This window comes from Fringilla coelebs (genome assembly GCF_963513975.1).
Source record: "Fringilla coelebs genome assembly, chromosome: Z".
Lineage (NCBI taxonomy): Eukaryota > Metazoa > Chordata > Aves > Passeriformes > Fringillidae > Fringilla > Fringilla coelebs.
Genome location: NC_140031.1, coordinates 28,852,743 through 28,876,286, shown reverse-complemented (window position 1 = coordinate 28,876,286; position 23,544 = coordinate 28,852,743). Strand labels below are relative to the sequence as shown.

General features: G+C 35.4%; 1 protein-coding gene across 1 annotated transcript in view; it reads right to left on the bottom strand.

The window, feature by feature from the left end:
* KDM4C (lysine demethylase 4C) overlaps nt 1-23,544 on the bottom strand; it is a 245,333-nt gene that overhangs the window by 29,798 nt on the left and 191,991 nt on the right. Inside the window, exon 18 of the mRNA XM_084225527.1 lies at nt 3,150-3,335. Coding sequence (XP_084081653.1) covers nt 3,150-3,335 — 186 coding nt within the window. The remainder of the gene's footprint in view (nt 1-3,149; nt 3,336-23,544) is intronic.

The window sequence follows — 23,544 nt, the reverse complement described above, 5'->3', positions numbered from 1 at the left end:
ACAGCTGTAAGTATAGGTGTGTCTCCAGCTGGCTTTCTCCAAACCACAGGGCTTATATGGGGTTGTGTTTATTTTTTTTTCTGTCAGAACAGTTGCATAAAACTCCTTTTTCTTATTTTTTTGTGTATGAATGAGTTCTTTTAATCAAAACAAATCCATCTGCAGCACCTATTCTCAACCACACTTCCACATGTTCTTGCAGTTTTGATGACAAAAATGTGTGAGGGATATGTTTCATGCTCAGAGACAAGCACAGTCGAGGAGAAAAAAGGAAAAAAAAATCCAAACCACAACCTGTAAGTAGCAAATCACAGAGCCTTCCTTGCATATTGACAGTCCAATTTACATAAAAAATAACATAGGCAATGACAGCAAACACCCAAAACACTGCATACAGAAAAACTGTTCTGCTAGCCAATTTTTGCGTTACTCTTAAAGCTATACCTTCAGCAAATATAAGAGGTAGGCTTAGTTTTGAGTCCATGAACATGGAAACATATCTTTGAAAAGTCATATAAACATTTAAAAACTCCAGTTCTTAGTATTTCTGTATTTACTTCATTTGGCAGCATCAGATGAAATCAAGGATTATTGCTTTCCCTTTTGATTTTCTCTTTGATGATTTTTCTTCAGAAGACCGCACCAGTGTTTTCAATGACTGACAACAAAAAGGCACTCTAAAATACTGAAGACAATACAGATCCCCAGTGAAAAAGGCTTATGAATTTATGTTGAAAAATTTTGCTTGAGTTCACAGGCATAAATAAGTTGTATGCATATTCTACTTCCTCACTACAATAAACCCTTGCCTGGGGTGAAGAGATACGCTAATAATAGTAATAATACACATTTATCTGTTTAGGTAGGCCTTTTTTGTTGAACATCCTCATTGATTTACATATTAAAATACCACTGTAGGTATATGTCACAATTTTTCCTAATGCCCAGAAGTCATTCTTTGATTGTTGATTTTTTGGGGTTTTTTTTTCTTTTTTTTTCAAACTTGAAGAAAGCAGCAAACACCAAGTCAGTACAATAGTATTCACTGAGCATTTAGATACAATATTTAGAGTCTATATTAATGAAAAACCAAACAATCTAAAAATTTTCTCTCGAAATTAGGAGAAATAATAGTGTCCTTGCTTTATGAAAAATGTTTTCTGCTAAATACCAGAAGAGATTTTTTTCATACTGACAAGATAATCTATTTGACTCCTGTAAAAATTTGCTTAGTGAGGATATTTCAGTCTGCTTGACTTCCTGTTCTGCTTCTAAGCAAGGAAACTGAAACACCAGGCAAAAAAAGAAAAGTTGATTAGAAGTAAGATACATTGCTATGCCTAATGGTGAAGAGCAATGTTCTTTCTGCATGAAAGAACAGCTAAAAGCTAAGTAAAGCATAACAAGAGAACCAATGGTGAGAAAACTACCGAAGGCCTAAAGATGTGATTAGATTAATTATCCAAAAGACAGAGTATAAACCCAAGCGTTTAAAAACATATGGCAATCTCCTTTGTCTGAGGAGTAAGCGAAGAATTTTACAGAAAAACATTCTTTAACAAAATATCTGCTCTTTCCCAATTTTGGCCTAATCAAAAACACAAAAGCATAACTTTTATTTCTCTTCTGCAAACCTGACTTTTAGCTGAGACGGGGTGGGGGGGGAAGATAATAATAGTGAATCTTTTCAAAAAAGTTAGTGCTGAGTTTCAGGAAAGGATGTCATACTCTCATTCCAAGACACTTTCTATGTTCTTCATGCAATCTCTTAAACAATAGCCACACAAAATCCTGGTTTTTTCCATAGTTGATGAGGTTTCTTTTCTTCTATGCTACCTAGTATAGGTCAAGAAAATCACTAAGAAAGCATGGAATTTATGGGACTGATGCAAATCCCACTATCTAGATTATAAGGACTTGTCTCAAAAAGATACTAGAAAACATTTGGAAAATGTTGGCCCTATTTTCACTGCCATGAATTTAATCTAGTAATTTTCAACCAACTTTTTTTCAAAAAACCCCAAGGTCTGTACCTTAAGTTGTCTGTACAGATAGAAGCTTAAGTTTGTTTTTCAAACTAAACTCATTTTCTTGGGAATCGTTTGCAAGAAATTAAAACCACATGAGGTGTGCTGCTTTAACATGTTCATTTTGGAAAGCAAAAATATTATAAAAAATAACAATTCTATGGAAATTTTAAACAGAGATAAACAATATGTCTCCCTTTTAAAAATATCACCTGCAGCTTGAATACTCAGGACTCATTACTCTAGTTGGGAGGCATTATAATTTAGTACACTTGGAAGAAATCCTACTCTTCAGTAGTCTTGTTAAGTCTTGTCCTTAAGACCAAGGATTCATGGACAAGCTCTTGAAAGATCAACATCTATGATAGAAACATTACTTGGGTTTATGCCTTTCATTTCTAATGCATAAAAGAGAAAAAAAATTGCAACTTGACTAACTTTTCAATCTTTTTCCTTAATAAGACTATCTTAAGTCCTTCTGGTTTGCTAGGAAGCAAAATATAGCTTTAAAACCCCAAGATGAATAGCAAAAGTTCTCTCTTAACTGAGATAGTAACCATTTATTGAAGTAAAAGACATTAAACTAATTCTTGATTGTGTCTCATCTAAAACTAAAGGCTCTTCCTCAGCACAGAATAGAAATAAAAAGGCAGTCATAACATGAATTTTCATGGCATGCCAGTGTTACTTTGCCAGATGACAGAATAATTATAATTGAATATTTTCTAGAGACTCTTTGGCTGCAGAACAAAGATTTTACATATACATCACATCCATTATCTCCCAGGATCTGTGAGTATTTGCAAGATATTGTGATCTGAAGGGTATTTATAATACACTTCAGGTTAACAAAACAGAGAACCCAGAGATTTGTCCAGGCTGTCAAAACAATATACTCAACAAGGACTTTAAATTAAAAAACATGCTAAGCATATCAGGTATCACTTCTCCCATGTAACAGCATAACGAAAAACCTTTAAGCTGTAAAAGATTGCTATGCATGAAAACTGATTGACAGAATTATGATAATATATAGTGTGTATCCTCTCCTCCATTTTTTCTGGAGACGTACTTTAATTCTGCAATTCCATTTTTTAATAAATAAGAAAACTTATTTCTTACCACATTTTGGTTGATCTTGTGCCTGAAACATGTGATGTAGACAACATACGGCCAGTCATCAGGTTCCATCAGCACTCCTGCAGCATGGGCACAGGTAACATGGAAGGATGCTGGGCAGCGTCCATATGAACACTGAATACAGGCACCAGAGATTTTCTTAACTCTCTGCCTGCAGAAGATACATTTCTGTAGGAGTGAAATAAATAGAATATTTTTGTATTACTACAACTTCAATGATTCCTGCAAGTAACTCAAAGACCAAAAAATTATTTGGGATCCAATGATCACATTTTTTATCTTGCAATATGCACAGTGAAAGGAACAGCAGTTATTAATTACACAGCAACTTAGTAATATAATTAATACATAGCATTTTTGCCTTTTTATCTAAATGTGTTCTAATGCTATAGCAAGAAAACACATAGACAGATAGATATTTAAAAGTTTAATTTTAAATTCCATACTCTGAAAATTAACCTGCTCCTCCTAAAATTCGTAAATCAAAAAACCTCCACGTTATTTGACTAAAAACAACAGCAAGACTCAAAAACAAAGAGAATAGGTCTGACTGGAATGTCAGGCTAAACAGGACTTCCACATATCATGTGACTTAGCTCCCTACTATGAAGCTAGACTAAATATATATGTCTTTGTAAAATGGCTAATCTAACACATTCAGGAAACCATTTCTACAACATCCTCAGATAGCCTGTTACAGTGGATAAATTGTCTCTAAGTTAGAGACATTTTCTTTATCTCAAGCCTTTGCATAATTCTAGAGCTGAAGGCTGTTCCTATGACCATTTTTATCTTTTAGTCTGGTTTTCACTGGTTGAGCATTTAATATAATGTGAATACAGTAGGCTGTATTTCCTCATGTCATATATTCAAACATCATGTCAACAGCCTTACTGGTATCAAGACACACTGTTTGGTTTTTTTTTCCCCTTTTGCCAAAGGCAGTACAAGACAAACTGTACCTTGCCACCATAAGGCATTAACAACATAGAATACTAGATAGAATAATTACTTTAGTAACTTCTACGGACAACTGTTCTATATCACATATGAGAATTATCCTCTGATATCTCTCATCATGACTAACAAAAATACAAATGTTATTGATGGTCATGAAATTATCCCAACTATTATAAACAGATTTCATGCAATGACACAAAACAATGAATTCAATAAAACATACTCTTAGAATATTGCTTACTTCCATTTCTTCTAAATTTGCTGCCCACCAAATTGCTAAACACACTCATCTGCCTATGTTGAGAACATAAGTAAAAATAATTTTGGTGTGTTTTTGCTACATGACTAGTAATCTAATTCTTATTCAGAGGTGACCAAAGAACTTTATTCTCCATTATTTCTTGATTTTCATATTCTGCATAAAACCAGAAGAAATTTTATTGTGTAATTCAGCATTTAAATAGTTTCAATGGCTTCTTTCTTCAATGCAGTTTTTGACAGAAATAATACTTTTGGTAAGGGCTAGCCCTGTCAAGCTCACTGGTTCTAGTTCCTGTATTACTCTGCCTGTGAAATATTCTTCAAGTTCTGCCCTCACGTTCACCATTTGAAAGCAAACTGCCTGCATGGCTTTGCACAGGCAGAAATTAAGAGTAATGCCTAGCATCTGAACTTAGGGAAAAATTTTAGCTATCACTCACTAAAAGGACCTCAATTCAGCTCTACTGTAGCACCACTGGGTTTAAAGAATAGTAGGAGCTAAAGACAATTTGCCATTAAAATAAATGTTTCAGAAATTTCGCTCATGGGCTGACATCTTGTTGCATGTTTGTATTCATGTGCATGAGATCGTTTTCAGGTAAGTGGACTGTCTTCCAAGGGAGCTTAGAGATTTCTTTTATATGGACATATTCAGAACGTACTAAGTGGAAATTCCAGATAGAAAATAAAACTGAAATCTAGTATGTGTAATATCTAGATACTGAGTTCATATAAATAATGGAACACCTCTTGAATGCTTTTTCATACAGATATACACAAAGTCAACAATCAGATTAATGGAAGAAGAAAAACCAAAGCACTTATGAATATTTAACCCAAAACAAAGAAAAACCAACCAACCACAACCCCAAACAATCACACAACCAAGCAAAAAAATCCCAAAACCAAGACCACACACAAAAAAATTCCACATGTGTTCTGAAATAAACACCCTGAAAATGCAGTTGAAACAAAGTGTGGAGAATGAGAAAAAGGAATAAAGTAAAGTACAGCTCAACTAGTGTTAACCAAAGAAATTGTAACAGTACAGCAGGAAATGCTGGTCTCCTTAAATTATTGGTTCCACATGCACAAGGGAGAAATATGCAAATGTTAAAATGTAGTTGTAAATTTCTCCTGTATCTTTCTGAAGTATTATAAAGTATACTAAAGTATTATAAAACCTTGGGAAATGCAAAATCTAAAACTACACTACTTCAGTAAATCTTCAGAAAAAAGATGAACTTACAACAATATATATAACTACAACTGCTCTTCTAAATTAATATTTTAAGGTTTATTGCCTTCCAGAAGTAGAAAAGCTGCAAAAAATAAAAGCAATATTACACAAGACAGCAAGAAATCTGAAAGGAAAGCTGGAAATGTAGTTAGAAAAACTGAAAATGCGACAAATTAAATGACATTGCCATAGCAAATCCTCAGAAATTAGAGAAAAACTTCATCCCTCCCTGTAAGAGAACTTAATGAGAACATGTCTGATGAACTGGCATAGTATGAGAAAACATTTCTCACAATGCTTTTCAGAGTTTCAGCTTGAAAGTACTGAAAATATTTATTAAAATACAAAATAATTATTAAAAAACAAGCTGTCTGATTACTATTGACTATGTTCTTATGTCAGTCATGTTGGTGTAATTTTGATGAAGAGTAAAGTTGCTTTAAATTTACTCTTATATAAAAGGAACACTGCTTGGTCATAAGTATTTCTGTGAATGCAGACCAAAGTTTGCATGATGAAAGTGAAAAAAATCCCATTTTAACCATGCAATAAATCTATCTCACTTGCAAATACAAGGAGGGTAATTGTTACATCAGTATCCACATTAATGTTTTGTGCTACATTTATACACTCTTCAGATATCAAAAGGATTAAATAATGGATATGAACAGGTGGAAAAATGTTACTATACATGTAGGAAAAGAAAAAAAGACCTCTCTGTGCTTAAAGAATACCAGAAAAACTATGAAAACCATTCTTCTTTCAAGAATGCAGGAAAATAATCAAGATTTGCAAATAAAGAAATATGTTTCTTATTTTATGCAAGATGCTGGGTCCTTTGTACAAGCATGACACTGAGGATGATGCAGATGTATCTGAGCTTTACAATGACTCTCAAACTGAGTCATGAATTTTTAAAAGCATGCATAGAAATACAGAGTTCAAGCAAACTACAGCTTGCATAACTGTATTAAGACAACATGGCCCCCCATTCAGATATAAGAGAAAAAGCCCCTTCATATCTGAAACAATACATCAAATAATCAAAACACATTAACCAAAAGCAGAGCAAGGTATAAAAAATCTGTTTTGCATACACTTTTGGAAAATTTGCTGAACTACATACTGAATTGTGTATTAGCTATAAGTAGTAAACTGAACTGCACTGTGTCTGGCCTATACCAGCAATTCTTTCTGTCCCTTGTGAAAAATAATGTCTTTCTCATACTCTCTCTTGGGGTTTTAAAACATGTGAATTTAAATATTTTTTAAGCTTTTTTCATCTGTTTATATGATTTATTATAGTGTGGTGATACAAAAAAGGGAGGATGCTGCAAATGTACAAAAATAAAGAATTAAAACAATCCCACTGAAAGTAACCAGAGGAAAAAGGCACCAGAATCTCAAGAGAAGAAAGGGAACTACTGGCTGTGAAGACTGAGGTTTCACTCTCCCCCCAACTCTTCCCTGAATTCTGACTTTCATAAGTTTGTACAATGAAGGAATCATATAGAATAGAACCAATCCCAAACTACTCCTGCAAATCAAAAGGTCTAAACACTTCTCTCTCAGGGCTAACCTTGTATTTAGGTATGTAAGTTTGCTTCTTTTGAAACAAACAAACCTGACATACCATGAGCACATTTTCTAAAGTACAATAATGCTAATTCAATGCCCAAATGACATTTTTTCAGTAGCTTGAAACTACAGCTGTTCCTACCAGCTAAAGCAATTCTAGACAGCTAGGAAGAATGTAATTTTGATTTAATGATTGCTAGATATTAGTGCAAAGCAGAGACTGAGGGGAAAGTAGCTGAGGATCAATCTTAATCAGAGATCCAGATGCAAAATGAATTGGAGAATAAATAAAATTGTTTATATAACTGGAGATTTAAGAATATAGGACAGAACATTGTACTGCAATTTTCTAGATTGTGAAATGACCTCTTTTTGCACCCCAAAAGAAAAATATTCTGCTGCAAATGAATTTCATCATCATGGAATAGCTCTTTAATGTTAATAGTCTGCAAATCTATAAACAGAATGGATTTTAAAGGACAAGTTTGAGGAAACTGGATGTCAGTATTTTGCAAAAGACAGCCCACTGGTAACTTTTATAATAATTTTTATGCATCCTTATTTAAAGATTTAGAAATTGCTTCCCTCAAAAGGAGTGGTATTTGCAAATAAAATTCCAGTCCCTAAAAGGATCATGAATTAATCACAGTAGCAGTGTTTTCTGATGGAAGGATTTATGAAATAAGCACAAGCTGAGGTCGCAGCAAAAAGCCAGGGATGGATTTTAGGAAACAATTTTGAGTATTAATTTCTCCCCAAAATTATCTCTATGTCTTGGCAATCAAAATTACTTAAGTGAAGGAGTTCACTGTAGTAAAGCATTAAATGCTACAAAAAGAAGCCATTTCAAGAGAGCTTCAAAAAATTACTAGATTTTCAAATATTCCTAAAAATCATTCCATAAGACTTCTCCTGCTGCTGCTGCTGCTGCAGATGGTTAGTAACTACTAGTCGGTAACTGATTTGTATATTCTCACCGTCTTTTATATATTTCCTGGTTTTTTACCTGCTATGTATCATCTGAAATACTAAGACAGAGACACTACTGAAAAATTAAGAAAATTAATGAAAAATCACCTTTTTTTTTCTATAATGTCTGCTTTATCATATCATCATTTTAAAAGGAAGCTACTTTGCTTCAGAATTCATATTACCAGACAAGCAAAAATTGCTACTATGTATAACCACACCCTAGATATGAAAAGTTAGCCCTAATGTAAGCAATACTACCCACAGATACACGCAGATTTTTTAAAAAGTAAAGATTTTACAGAGAATTTTGGCAGAAGGGGGTTCACAAGCTTATCAGCTGTTATAACCTGAGACTTACAATATAAAATGCACAGTGAAACTAATCTTTTCCTTCTTCATTCCAAAGCCAGAACATGGAATAAAAGTGACAAAGATTACAGCAAGGGTTGGCAGCAAAGTACTGGCACAAAGATTTGTTAACGATGCGTAGCACAGTCAGAAGATGAATACGATGAAGACATTTGACACATTATCTGCAGATCAATGAGCACATGTTGTTTGCACAACTATCTTTTAGAATACAAAGTCAGCACTTAATTTTGGCAGAGAGCATGGTATGTTTCTATGGAAACAAACTCATTACTGGTTTTACATTTTATGTTTCCCTTTATTCCTAATTAATTTAAACCAAGATGAGTATTGGAGCTATGAAACTGACAGCATCAGAACATGTGAAGAAAGAATTTGTTAGATGATATATTCTACTTCATTGTTCAGTATGTTCAGGCAATTATACAAAATTAACTAGGTATGTTGTTACAGAAAGTAAGAAGAGACTATTTTGCATCCCTCTGGTATTTCAAACATAACAACCAGTACCACAGGGGGGAAAGCTCTAGAGCTTATAGAAAATGATTTGTGATTTCTTACTATTCCGTAAGTCTGCCTATAGTATGGGGCTATGGCAAATTAAAGATGGCAGACATTATCTAGATGTAGGCAAAATTCTTTTAGTTGTAAATTTCAGCAGAGAAGTAAACATAACACTTACACATCAGCAGCAATTAGAGACAGAATCCTATTCTCTAGTAACTCTGTGATAATCTTGTTTTGGGTTTACTCTCAGTGAATGAACTTTTAAGTTGTTTAATTTTGAATTAAACATGAAAAGATATTGAAATCGTGACAGATACACATGCAGATTCTAAGTACAATTTTAACAGCTGATAAAAAACTACCAGGACTTCCCAACACATATAAATACAGTGTCCATCAATTATTTCAACCAAACTGTTAAGGTAATAGCTTTTAATTAACAGGAGAGGGAAGACAAAAATATAGTGCAGAGGTGAGAAAAATCTGGTTTCTCCCGAAGCACGGATTGTGTGATTGAAAGTCATTAAACAGTAGGTTAAAAGAGAAAGAAAAAGAATCAAAGAAAACAAAACACTTGGTGAAGAAGTACTTATTTTGAAAGTACATGAAAATGTTTGTGCTGCTTTACCAGCTACTGAGACTGTGTGATACACTACACAGTCTCAATAGCTGGTAAAACAAGTCCTGTGAGACAAAAGATAAATAAAAGGCCCTGTTAGAGCTTCAGCTATGGTTTCACAATCACCGTATCTATGGCTATGCCATATCTTGAGAAATAAACAGCTGTATATTTATTTTCAGTATTCCTGAAGTTCTCAAATTCATAACGACATTCCAACACCAAGCACTGCCATTAAGTCCCTACTTTTTTTCAGGATAGAGCAGTACCATTAGCACTCTACACTGTCAGAGATACTCTGAAAGTAATTGAGATGTCTCTAATCCTACCATAGAGATCTACCGATGAAAATACCATATAAACATATCTCTAGTATCTCCTCAGTTTTATTTACAGTACTAAACAGAAAACATTCAATCACCAGCACCTTCTTTAAGAAAAGAATCCCTCTATACATAGGGAATATTCTGCTAGCACATATTTACTGAACACAAGAATAAATGCCTCTTTCTTCCAGATTCATATACATCAGGTGACACTGAAAATTAAGTCATCCTAACTCTTCTTTTATCCACTTCATATCCACCTGCTCTCAGAAATAGTAATATGTGATTGTGAGCCCAAAGTTAATAAGGAGACTCTCAAGATTTTATCTTAATTGTAGTTTTTACATAGTCATGTATTTTTTACACACATTTTTATTAGAGACAAACCAAATCTTTTTTCCAGGCAATGTTTCTTCCCCTGTAGGTTTGAAATGTTGCAGATCTTGTGGGTTTTTTTCCTCTCATGATTTTTTCCTTTTATCCTCCAGATTGTACTATAACAAACTCACAGGATTAAAACGACCTATTTCCTTTTTTTTTTAGAAGCACTGTGCCTGTATTCAGGCCATCTTTCAGGCATCCTGAAATGAACAAGAAATGATTGATGCTAGTATTGGAAGGGTAAAATTTCAAGAAGATTAATACAGGAGGTTGGAAAGAATCTCCTTTTCTTTATTCTTCAGGAAGAAAGCCTTTTTATTAAAACTTTCTTTCCGATTTGCATAGACCAGTTTGAATAGATTTGCCATTTACACTGAGGCTAAAATATCTGACAAGCTGTGAAATGCCATTTAGGCTGAAAAGGTGATGAGGCATCATTTCACTGCCTCACTGCTGCAGCCTCCAGGCATCCCCACTATTATACTTTAACTGCACTTTTTCCAGCTGATTCCTATGGGCATTATTGGATTTAAGGCAATGGTCAAGTCCAGGGTTTTTTCTGCACTACAGTCATTCAGTCATACACTTCTTAACCCCACTGTGTGGCAGAGAGACAAAACAACTGTGCAAAACAAGGGAAAAACTACTCCAAAGAATAATGGAGGTTGGTGGGGAGCTCCAGAGCTCATGTAGAACAACACTGACAAAGCATACCCAAATCAGGTTGGATAAGGCCTATCCAGGTGACTTCTGCACATCTACAAAGATTCCTCAACCTTGCTGGGCACCTGTTCAAGTGTTCAACTATCACCTTTCATAGTAAAAAACTCTTTTCACAACAGTGAAATTTACCATGTTCTGATTTGTGTTCTTCCCTCTCAAGCTACCACCATGCACCTCCAACAAGCATCCCTCTCCTTCTTGCCTTTATCCTCGGATTACCTCAGTATAAGCAGCAGTGAAATCTTTGCAAAACAGTATCTCTTTTCCAGGTTGAACACACTCAATTTCTTCAGTCCCTCTGTAGACATTCTGTGCTCCAGACACGATCGTCTCAGGGACCTTTCATTGGACTTGCTCCCATCCCATATGTCAATAAAAGGCAGACCAGGCAAAACTCAAATAAAAGGGAAGGATGGATCAATACCCTGGGCCTCACAACTACACTATTACAAATCATGGCCCAGATGCAGTCTGTCCCCTGCTGCAAGGGCACACCGTTGATTCATGCTTAACTTCTCCATCGTGATCCCCACTGGTTTTCCTGCAAAGCCAATCAAGTTAAATTCCAGTGCAGACTTCGTATTATTCCATTTCAAAAGAGACAGATTCCCCATAAAATAGACCATGGCTACGCAAAGTATTTAGAGAAGACATCTAGAATTAGCCAACTTAGAAGAGTCTTTAACAGACAATGAACAGAGAACTTCAAGAGCCTATATGGCCATTTCAGGCTCCAGTTTTTCATGAGCTGCCATTTTATGAAAATATTGCTCTGAGTAATATCCTTATTTATACATAGTACAGAAATCAGCACTGTTTCTATATTGTTTATTTTTTAATAATTGCATTATGGTACTTCATATAAACACATCCAAACACACAGAAATTTGCCATTCTAGTAAGATAGCAATTAAAATTAGGCGACCAAGATGCAGCATTGAAAGGATTATATTCTTAGCAATATCCCAAAAAAAATTTATGAAATGAAGAAATGCAAAGACAGTTTTTATCAAAATGAAGGTACCACAATCTAATAAACTCTCCTATTGAGAACGGCAAGTCAGTATGGTAATATCCATAAACTAAAAATGTATTTCTGTACAGACACCAAAAAAACCCAGTTTTACTAAAGAGACATTGTACAGAATTTGAGATACACAAGTTTCAGTGCTCAGAAACAAGAATCTTTGTCAGGCTCAAAAAGAAACCTCTGATGACAAAAAAAGCACACATATCAAAATTCCTTCTACCTACTAGCATGACAGTAATGTGCTGCTTTGCATCTTAAAAGATTAGAAGACAGGAATGGACTTCAGTATATGTCCTCTGGGCGAGATGGGGTCATGGCCAATTATGTAGGTGAATGCACTTTGCCTCTGGAAGGAAAATATTGTGCTTGTGAAGCACACTGAATGAGGCCACAGCTGCTTGTCAAGTTGTTCTCTGCAGAAGGGAAGCTGCTATGGACAGAATACACTACTAGAAAATTAGGATAAGTAAAAACATTCAGTGTACTTATGTTACTGGCCATGAAATACCTGTCATCCCTTCAGTACATCAAGCAAATGTGAGTTGCGCCATTTCAAGGTACTAAAAAAAGCGTATAAACAACCAAGTAAGTCAAACCTTGGAACAGAGGGCTATTTCAGAGTTACTGCTGTATGGGGTATTTTTTGTTTGGTGCGGGCTTCTTTTTTTCCTTTGTGTTGTTTGGATTTTTTTTGCTTGAGGATGGGGTCAAGGCACTCATAAGTTTAACATGCGCTGTATCACAGAAAGTTTACTTTTTGGTCCTAAAAGCTTTGTCCCATAGCTCCCAAAGAAAAGATTATTTCTGAAGCTTTTATCCAAAAGTCAAAACCTGTTTTTCAGTGGAGTTGATGTTAACATTATACCTAACCAGAAAATCTGAACAGACAAAAGTGATAAGGCAGCACAGAAAATGTATATTTTTTAAGACATATTAAAATGCATTAAGTATAAGAAGTTGATAAAAATTCTACAATCTAAAATGAGTAAGTTGTAGTATCTCAGAAACAGAAAGCTATTTCTAAATGTTTTCTTCATTTCTAAGTTCTGTCCTAACGTCACTAAGTAAATATTCAGAGAATCAGATGCAGAAGAGGGTGAGTCTTACCTTAGAGTATTTAGCCATTATAAAAATTCAACAAATCATTGTTCTCTCTAGACTGGAACATATTAATTGTTAATATACTTGCTGGTTAAAATAATTATTTGGTTAAAATAATTATTGGTAAAAAATGCAGAAGCATTGTATTTAAAATGGTTTTTACCCCTCCCTCCTTAATTTTTTTCCAGTTACTTTCCTCAAGAGATTAAAAAAAAAACAAACAGTATGATATCTTTATTGTGGACATGTAAGCAAATGATCTTTTGGTTAAGAAAGTATCGTATACTTTCTTTGCTTAAGAAAGCAGCATCCTTCTTGCATAAACCCAAAAGTATGTGGATGTCAGCATAGCTGCAAAGCGTTCCAAGTTTGCCATGGAAACAACATTCTTATTTCAAAATATTTCAACTGCTCACTGCAGACTACTGGCATGAAAGCTCCCAATCCAAGCTCATTGACAGCTTCTAGAGTGGACAGATGAGGCATGGAAAATATTTTAAATTAGTTCATTTATCTTGCTCAGACATGGGAAGAGATGGAGAATTTTTCATGTTTATAGATTAAAAAAAGGACAGAGAGAGAGAAGAAGGGTAGAAGAGAGGACAGGGGTAAAGCTGAGTGAAAAGGTGGAAGTAAGGAAGGAAAAAAAGGTAGGAGGATAAAAGTAGGGTAAAAAGAAGAAGGGAGATAAAGTGATGGGAAAGAAGAGAAAGGTGGAAAGGGAGAAAATGGAGAAAGAAAGCACCTTTCTATATAAATTATTACCAGTTAAGCCAAATTTTAAACATAATGCATTTTTTGTTCATTAGAAAATATACACCCCAACACAAGCCAAACTGGCAGATGTTTTTAACTGGTTTTGATTTTATCTCCACAGTTTTCTGAGAATCAACACTGAGTTTTATCACTGCATCAAACACACCCAGATTTATATTATTTTTGTCCTAAGGACTCAGACTATAGATATTTTTCAAACATGCTTCAGAAAGTCCACCATACACACGCAAGTTAAAGAATACAATAGATTAAATATGTATTTCTTTAATACAGTGTCTTATTGCCATGGATGCTATTGGAACCCAAGACATTAAAAGGGAAATGGCTTAAAAGACAGACTAATGTTCCAGTGCCTCCTAAGAATATGATTCTGGCAAATTCAGACAAAGATGGGCTTCCTCCTGCTTTGAAATTGGTTCTCTCTATGGTTACACCTAGAAATGCAGTACTGTATAAAACCGCTAGCAAAATCAAAAATATCTGGCATGTACATGTCAAAGTTCAGTGAGAAGATCACATGGAATCTCACCACAAATAATGAAGGGCATGGAAATTTATGTACAAACACTGATTTCTTTTATATCAGAATAATGAAAAAACATTATTAAGGCCTGCAATTACTGACTTTCTACAGTATCAGTTCTAATTCCTTATATAAAAAGGCTTTGAATACTATTTATTTGAATGTATCAAATCATTCAAATGTATTTCTCATTCTAAAAGTAAATAGAAAAGTGAAACAATGCAGTACTAAGAGAACCTGAACAAAAATGAATGTGCGCCTTGAGTATTTCCAACAGCGATACCCACTATGGATAACATTCGATTTTATTTTGTACTGCTATTTCCTGTATACAACTCAAATTTTGCTTCTTATAGAAACATGTATGTCTAATGTTTATATTTGTAACTTATTCAGTATGTCTTGTCCTTTAACTAGCTTTTCAGATGTAGTGATTAAGTTTGAAGGAAGTTAGACTTTTTTCCTCATATCTTTATCTTCAATGTTTTTCATTCTACAATTTCCTGCTCTGGGAAATACTTTGTATCCTTGATGGATATGGAATTAATTTGTTTAGTGTGAGTATTTGGCTCAATGACTGTTATTGAAGGGCAAGCTGGTCTCTCTTCCACCATGATGCCCAGTCCAATAAAACTACATTACAGAAAGAAAATTTTTATAAGCTGATTACCTGTCCAGTGTGTTTAGTGACTCATCTATTTGGCCTAAGTGGACCCCTTAAGCGCGCAAACTATTTTGTTAGATTTTAAAATACCTGTTTTTGCATCTTTGCCATCTGGTTGCACACTTTTATTTCCCAAAAAGCATAATCTATTTACCACTGCAAAAGAACTTCATTAAATTAATAAGTACTAGCCTGGTCCACTGGCCCAGGTGTCCAATCTGGAGAGCTTCTTTCCTTCTGCATTTGTATCACAAACATTTTCATTAATGCAGGACTCATTCATGGGGAAAAAAAACTCCTAAGTACAGATCTAATTTTAAAGGCAATTTAAAAAATTCCCTACCAAAGGTTATCAGCAACAATATGTAGAAAAGTGTGAAAGCACAGTATTTCAAAAATCACAGAACAGGAAGAACACATAGCATATAGCATGACTTTTGACACCTGTTTTCTTAACTTCTTTTTGACTAGTTAAACTTCTGGAAGATACTCTTTCTCTCACACAGTGCAACCAATTCCTTTGTTAATGGACCACTAAAAGATGCCTCATTGTGTCTTAATAGCATAATACATTACACAAGTCAGGTGAAGGAAGGAATTACCCCTCTCAGTCTGAAGGCATGTCATATAAAAAGTAATAGCTAATATTTCCAGAAAGAAATACAACAATTTGCAAACACAGTCCTGCCAAGTAATTGGTGAACTTTTGAAAACTTGTATATCATAGAAAACATTTTTTATCACTTGTCCAAAGTTCAGCTAAACCCTTTAATAAACTAGAGTCCAACTGGAACAATGAACACGGATTTTAACATTTGTCTAAGTAACTTGATACATTTTCAGATTAGACGTGTATAATATTTCAAAGCACAACTTACTTGTTCAGCTCCTAAATAACCCCAGATTGACCCAGTATAATATGTTTGATCCCTAAACCCATTTTAAATATTTATTCAGGAACCAATGCAGCACAGAAAAGTTTTCATTCAACACACTGGCAATTTGCTGAACAAAATCTAGTACTCCAAGACTAGAGAAAGAAGACATGGATATTTGGATGCCTGAAGTATCACAGTATAGAACAGTTAATAGAGTGATATGGAGGCACTTGTGATAGCCAAACTTTATGTGCAACTGTAAATCATTAATATACTTAATTCCACAGATCTGTGCAACATTATGACTATGTCACGGCTTGACACTGGCTAGAAACCAAGCACTCACATAAACCATTCCCTCATTCTCTTCTGCTACAGTTGAGTAGAGGAGGGGGAAAGAAAAATTAAAAGGCTAACAGGGTGAGATAAGCATTAGGAGAAAAAAACATTAAGGACAAAACAGGCCCAAAATTAGAAGGAATGAAGAAAAAAAATTTATTAATAGAATTAAAAGAGGATAATAAGAACTAAAATAAACATTAAGAACACCTTTCTCCCTGCCCCCCTCAGCATTTTTTTTTCCCACTGACAGTGCAGGGAGACAAAACATGGGGTTTTTAGTGAGCCTGTCACTTCTGAAAATCTTCCTTCATTTCACTTAGGGAAAGGAGTCTCTTTTGTTATGCCATGGAATCCTTCCCATAGGAGACAGTTCTCTGTGAATTTCTTCAGTGCGGTTCTAATTTTCACAAGTAGCAGTCCTGCCCGACCTGCGTGAGTCCCTCTCACAGGCAACGCAGTTTTCCTGCAACTGTTTGTGTGGGTAGTTAGTTCATCACATGCAATCTTTTAAGGATGAGCTGTTCTAGTTTGGAAGCAAGGGTCCTCTTTCTCTATTTGTGGAAGCAAGGATCTTCTCTCTGTTGGAGTTTCCTGCTAAATTATGGCTTTTCAGCATCCATGTGCTCCAATGTGACCACTCTGTCTCACGGGGTATGAGTGGAACCGCTACAGCCCCCCATGCATTTCATGAATTACAGGGAAACAGATTGTTATGTTATAGTCCTCACCACGGAGAAATCTCAGTTCCAATGCCTGGAGCATCTCCTCCTCCCTCTCCTGCCTCTTCACCAACCTTAGTGTGGACATGTTGTTCTCCCTGCGTATTTTCACCTTTTTCTTTTTTCTTACCTGGGAGAAAACTGTCCCTAATTTAATTTGTTCTGAAGTTTTATCAATTGAAAAGTTTTTATAGAGTTCTGCAGTGCTGGAAGGTTGATCCTGTGGTTCCCCACCAGCACCGTGCAGTACTGGCCAGCGTAGCACTGACTCCATTCAGAGCCTCTCTTCCTGCAGGCCACCAGAAGTCAAAGCTGCTGTGGCCACTTCTGCCCTTCTCTTCACAGCATGGCTGGCTATAAGCACCTAACAGGCAAAGTTCACTGCAAACCATACTGAGATGGCGCGGCCGTTCCCAGGCCCAGGGCTGCTCCTGGTGCCGTGACGGCCCATGGCTGCAGCTGCTCTGCCAGGATGGCCCCTTGGGGGCAGCGCCCCCACCCCCTGAAAGAAGGTGAGTTGCACATCTTTTTTCCTTTCTTAAATATGTCATCACAGAGGTGTTACTAACTTCTCTAATTGGCTTAGGAGCATGCCTATTTTCAGAACCAGTCCATAATTGATTTTGCCAGCCATGGAGGAAGCCTCTAGCAGCTCGCCGCAGAAAAATCACTTCCATAGCTGGCTTCTTCCCTCCTCATACAAAAAAATCAAGTCATGCAAAACCAACACAGACTAATAAACCTCTGTGATTCTGGTGGGGGGAGCACACACAGTATAAACCTTCATATAGCATGTACCTGGCTCAGCACCCTCAGGATATTGTCTGAGAGGACACTTAGGACTCACTTCTGAGAGAGCTCACTGTAGCCTGAGATCACACAATATGCAATACTGAGCGTCTGTATACCACAGAAAAAGACAAAGAGATCTCTGGAAGCAAAACTGATTTCTTTGAAGTCCTGTCAGACTTCCAGATCAGTCAAGTCTGTAGATGATAAAACTGGTATTTGCCCACTCAATGCTGATGGGATTGACATAAATCTCTGTAACAATAATTCATTTTTCATTTTTAACTTCATCTAAAAATAGCAGCTTCAGCATTGAGGAGGTCACATTTGGTAATCACGCATTTAAAAAGTTGGGTTTAAACTTTCTACAGAACTATTTCTAGAGGAACAAAGGAAAGCTGAAAAAGGAAAAGGATATAGAATCTTTATTATATTTAGGATTTGAAGTCCATGTTTTATTGAGTTCACTGCTTCAGTCTGAAATACTGTGGGATCTTTTATTTCTCCCATTCTTCCTCATTACTTTACTCATATTTTTAATTTATGATTAACAGCCAGTTTTTAAACTTTGAGGAAGTTTATCCAGGGAAACATAGTAGAAGTTAGCAGATCACACTAAGTTCTCAGAGATATTCATCACTAAGTCAGAAAAAGGAAAAGAACATATCCAATTAAAAGCAAAAGTAAAGCTGCTTTCTCTTAATGTAAAATTAAAAAAAAATATTCTATTTCTCATCATTCATTCTTTAAAGCAGCAATCCTATATTTCTTTATGTTAATGGTCAATAAAAGTGTAAACTCTTGTAAATTTCCTCTACATCCCTTTGCCCTGGAGATACTGGATAAAAAAGAATTGTGTGATCTAGAGCTGAAAATTAATGACTATTAAATGGAGATGAGTTTAGTTATCAGCAATCAGACAAGCATCTGTTTTGAAGAAAATCATTAAAATTTTGGGTTTTGTTCTAGAAAGTGCATTCTGGAATCCTGGTGATAAGTTATACAAAACCAGTTGAAGCTTCCTGGAAATCCACTTCCACTACCATGGCTAGCATGTTGTTTCCAGTGCCAGAAATCAAGACTCTATATGAACTATCATGAACTACTCTAGGCAATTTTGAGTCTAGTCTGTATAAGTTCGATTAGTTTTGTTTTACTGCACTGAGGTAGACAATAAAAATTTGCACTTTCATGTCTACATGTGTAGGTATATATATTTACTGCATATATATACACTACAGTACGCTTTGCATACTGAACTGACAGTATACAAACTGGTTTGCAAATGAGTTCCAGACACCACTTCACTTCTTTCATTTTGTTTAATACACTTCATTACATTCACTTTCACTTCAATGAAAGAGCTCAGTCAAAGTCGTGAATTCTTGTAAACATTTTCAGAGTTGTTTCTTAGCTGATTTTTATCTGTCATTTACTGTTTTCACTACTTGAGGTCATCTCAACCTGGACCTGTTTCACTCTCTATAAGCACAGAAACAAGACCTTTCAAACTCGAGATCTTTGCTTTCATTGAAGCTCCTCTCTCAACCTTACTTTCCTATCAACTATCAATGGCAACATGAGGAAAAAAAATAAAAAATCTTCTTCTGACTTAATGACCTTAGTAATTTATTAGACACACAAAAACCTCCAAGTTGAAGAAAAAGATGAAGACCTGAGTAAATCTTCTAGTAACTTTTACACTCAAAATATGTGGTATTTTTCAATGGTACATGACCATATTTTAAATAAGCAATGTGGTCCTCTCAATTGTCAATAAAAAATGAAAGAAATATGACTGTGTATGTGCAACTATCTTGTATCTATTCTTTATTTACAAATTAACAGTTTGAATAGCTTCTTTGTCTTCAGCTGGGTTTTTCACAATTGACCTTCTATTCTTTCCTTCAAACATCCCTGAGCCCCGCAAAAGATGGCAGAACACATAATAGGATGTATGAAAACATAATGTATTGAAGCTCTATATTCCGTGACCACCAATGTAGCAGGCTGAATTGCTGCTAGTATAGTCCAGGGTAAGGAAGCAAAATGGATCTCTCCATAATATCCACAGATCTTTTATTCAGCTGAGCGGCGAGATGTTCAAGTCCCAGACACATACACATGGAGGGTCCACCTTTCTCTCTGCCAAGGGGCCTGGGGGTGAACTTGGCCTCAGGGCAGTACAAAGATCAGTGCCAGTCAGGGAATTGGGAAGGAGTGGCTCAGGGACACAGGAACAGACATCGGAACAGGGGAAGGAGCCAATGGGGTCTAACAGCCTTTTGAGGGAAGCTTCTTGTGTTTCCTAAAAACCAGGGAATGCCTGCCCACAGTGTCCACATCACAAGACTACTAAAGTGGCGGTAAATATCTAACCAAGTTCTCTCACTTAAACTGATATACAATATAGTAACCAAAAGCAATTAATAAAATCCTGCCTAGTACAATAAACAGTCAATAATTAGAAAATATTGGAGGTGGGGGAGGCATGTACGTTCTATGTTTATGCAAAGTTCAGTATAATTTAATAAAGTCTGTTCTCAGGGTTTAAGTAATTTCTGTTTATGGTCAAGATTGCTCATAATTTTAATAGTCTTTCCATGCCCTGTGGATTTCAGAGGATCAACAAAAAGCCAAAGACAGAGACTCAGAAAGGGCAAAAATGCGCTTATTGTGGTTCCCATTAGTGAAAACATGACAGTATGTATTTCAGTGCTCTCACAAATGCCATTTAAATTTCAATACTGAAGAAACTTTGAGTTTAGAATAAATATGATTCATCTTGCATTAGCTGGGCATTTTTTCTGCTCCTTCTGCTTGCTGGAGAAAAATGATACAGCTTGTCCATTATTAGGTACAATTTCTCCACATTATTTTTTGCATATTTTTTAAATTCAGCAAAGATGAGAAAAAACTAAAATGTAGCAAATACATCCAATAAAACTGCATGTAACTTTTACAGCAGAAATTAAGACAAAGTAATTTCTCAGTGAAAAAAAACCCAAACAAATTTCAGAAGTAATGAGCACTACAGAATTTAAATGCTTTGGGGGTGTTTTATTCTCTTATTTTTCCAAGCTGCACAAGGAAGGAAATCCTTGGAATTACATACCACTAAGTTATCACTCATTATGAAATTACCATTAAATTTCTTCATACTTAGTTTAACACTCACAGACACTTATTGTAATGGAATCAGATTGCTCATTTGCTAAGAGAGGAGAATTTGTTCAAGAAAAGACATGTTTTACTAAATACTTTTGGAAGATACAGCAGGCAGAAGAGAGGTCCCTAACTGCAACTTGGAAAGTTCTTAGGTGCTAACTGATTCATCCCCAGGCAAAGAAAGCAGTACATGTACCCCACCTGGATATTACAACAAACAAGAAAGCAGCAGCTGCCTTTTAGCAGCGCAAGAAGTGTTAGAGCAGACGTGTGTGAACTGTGACTCTTGAAACATGACATCATGAGTCTGCATTGCCTCACGACTTTTCAATGTGAGTTTTTCAATTAATTAACCCAACAGGCTATTTAAAACCTGATGGGTTAATTTATTGAAACCTGACCCAGGACACTTGAGTTTGGCATGACAGAAAGACTTTAATCAGGACAGACTGCTGACCACATCATAGATGATTTGAATGACAAGATTTCATGACGTCTCTTCTGCTCATACTAACCCTGCATTAGCACTTATTATTAATGTGTAAGGCAAAATAATCAGACCTTCATGTAAAAAGCATGTACAACCTGACACACTTTGATTTTGCCACACTGCATGCTTTAAACCACATAGTAGGATAAATGATCTAAAAAAAATCCACACAGAAAAGCTGTTTGAAGTGTGGAGCTTCAAACAAGAGCAACCATAATTACTATTTTCAAGCACTTGTCAATATGCAGAAACATCATAACTGATGATTAATATGACAAGTATGGTAAAGAATAACTGACCTGTGCTTAAAGCTGGGACAAAGTGAAAGATACTGAAAGAAACTGATACTGATAAACGACAGTTTATCACAACTGCCAGATAAAAATGGATAACTATGACACATTCCTTACAGATGCTAGTTACCAGCAATACAGATCCCAGAGATCTTCAGGAAAACCTCTACAGAAAAAATTCTGTTTTCATGTCCCTCCAGAGCTGTGCATTGAAACAAAAAGAATCCTGAAATTTAAAGAGTAACTCTAGAGAAAGTGAAGAGTCACATACTCATATTGCCAAAAGTTTGTTAATTAGAGAATCTGAAAATGCATACTCACCTACTTTCTACCTATCTGTTTTAATGTGCAATATTTCCATATTCTTTGCAAGTCTAATGCAAGACCCCAGGTGTCCATCTTTAACGCAGTGAGCCAGTGCATCTGCTCAAATGCATAATGCTGTTTTCTGCCACAGTGAATTTCCAACAAAACAGCTTTTCACAAAAACAGAATCCTTTGAAAAGATATTGAAATAAAAGGAACATGCTACTTTTGCTTTGGCAGAGCCGAGAATATTTTAAGTGTCTATTGTGTTTTGACGTCTCTTCTAATGTGCTGCCTTCATTAATGAATAAAAAATCTGTAATCTTTTCCCATACTTTCCATTTTTTTCCCAGAAAAATATGTTCAAACTTTGATTCATGAAATGCCCCTGTAAATCTCCCCTGAAAATCAAAAAGGAGTATTAAAAAGTTACTACATTTGATAAATCAGTCAGCTTTTCTAGATATGAATTTTGTGTTTTTTCTATTCCATGGAGGGCAACTGATGGATTTTACTGGTTGATAGACATAGCTTACTCAAAGAGAATGCAATAAGATATAAAAGTATTAATATAAACTTATTTTACAAGGATGATACAGCTGTTTCCAGGGAGAAAATGCACCTAACAACTCACCCTAAATCCTGTATTTCCAATTATTTAGTACATAGGCCTAAACAGAGGATGTTACAAGTCCTCTTATAGTCCATGTTTATGCAGGTCCTTATAAAACAAAGGAGCAAGAGAGGCATCATGCATCCAGTTTTGCTGCAAATTTTAAGTAGCTGCAGAACGCTTGGACACTGAGCTTGGACGTATACATCTTTTCTCGGTTTTAGACACAATCAGTGACAACTCAAGGCTCCTTTTACTTATAGCAGTTTAAACATAATTTTCATAACAATCAGAACTATTTCTAGAATATAAAAGAAAATCCAAAAATTAGCTTTTGAACTTCTCAACAGTTTTAAAAAGCAATTCACAGATACCTCTTTAGAAAACTTCAAATATTTATTAACAGCAAAGAAAATAGGTGATGCCTGCACCATTTTATCTTTTGACAATATTCTTCTCATCAATGTTTTTTGTAGCATGTTGTACAGCGCTTAGAAAACTAAAATGGCTGTTTCAGATTCAACCATGCTCTTTTTGTGCACATCCAAGAACCGGACAAAATTTCATGACACCCAAGAAAATTTACATAATTGTGTCAACAGATGTTTATTACTTTATGAAATCTTTCACTTTATTGAAAGAAATGAAGCTTATGATGTGTTTTACTACAACTACACAAATATGTGGTAAGTGCTCTCACTGTTAATAGGGCAGTAGCTACCTGGGGAATACCTTACAGAGACATGCA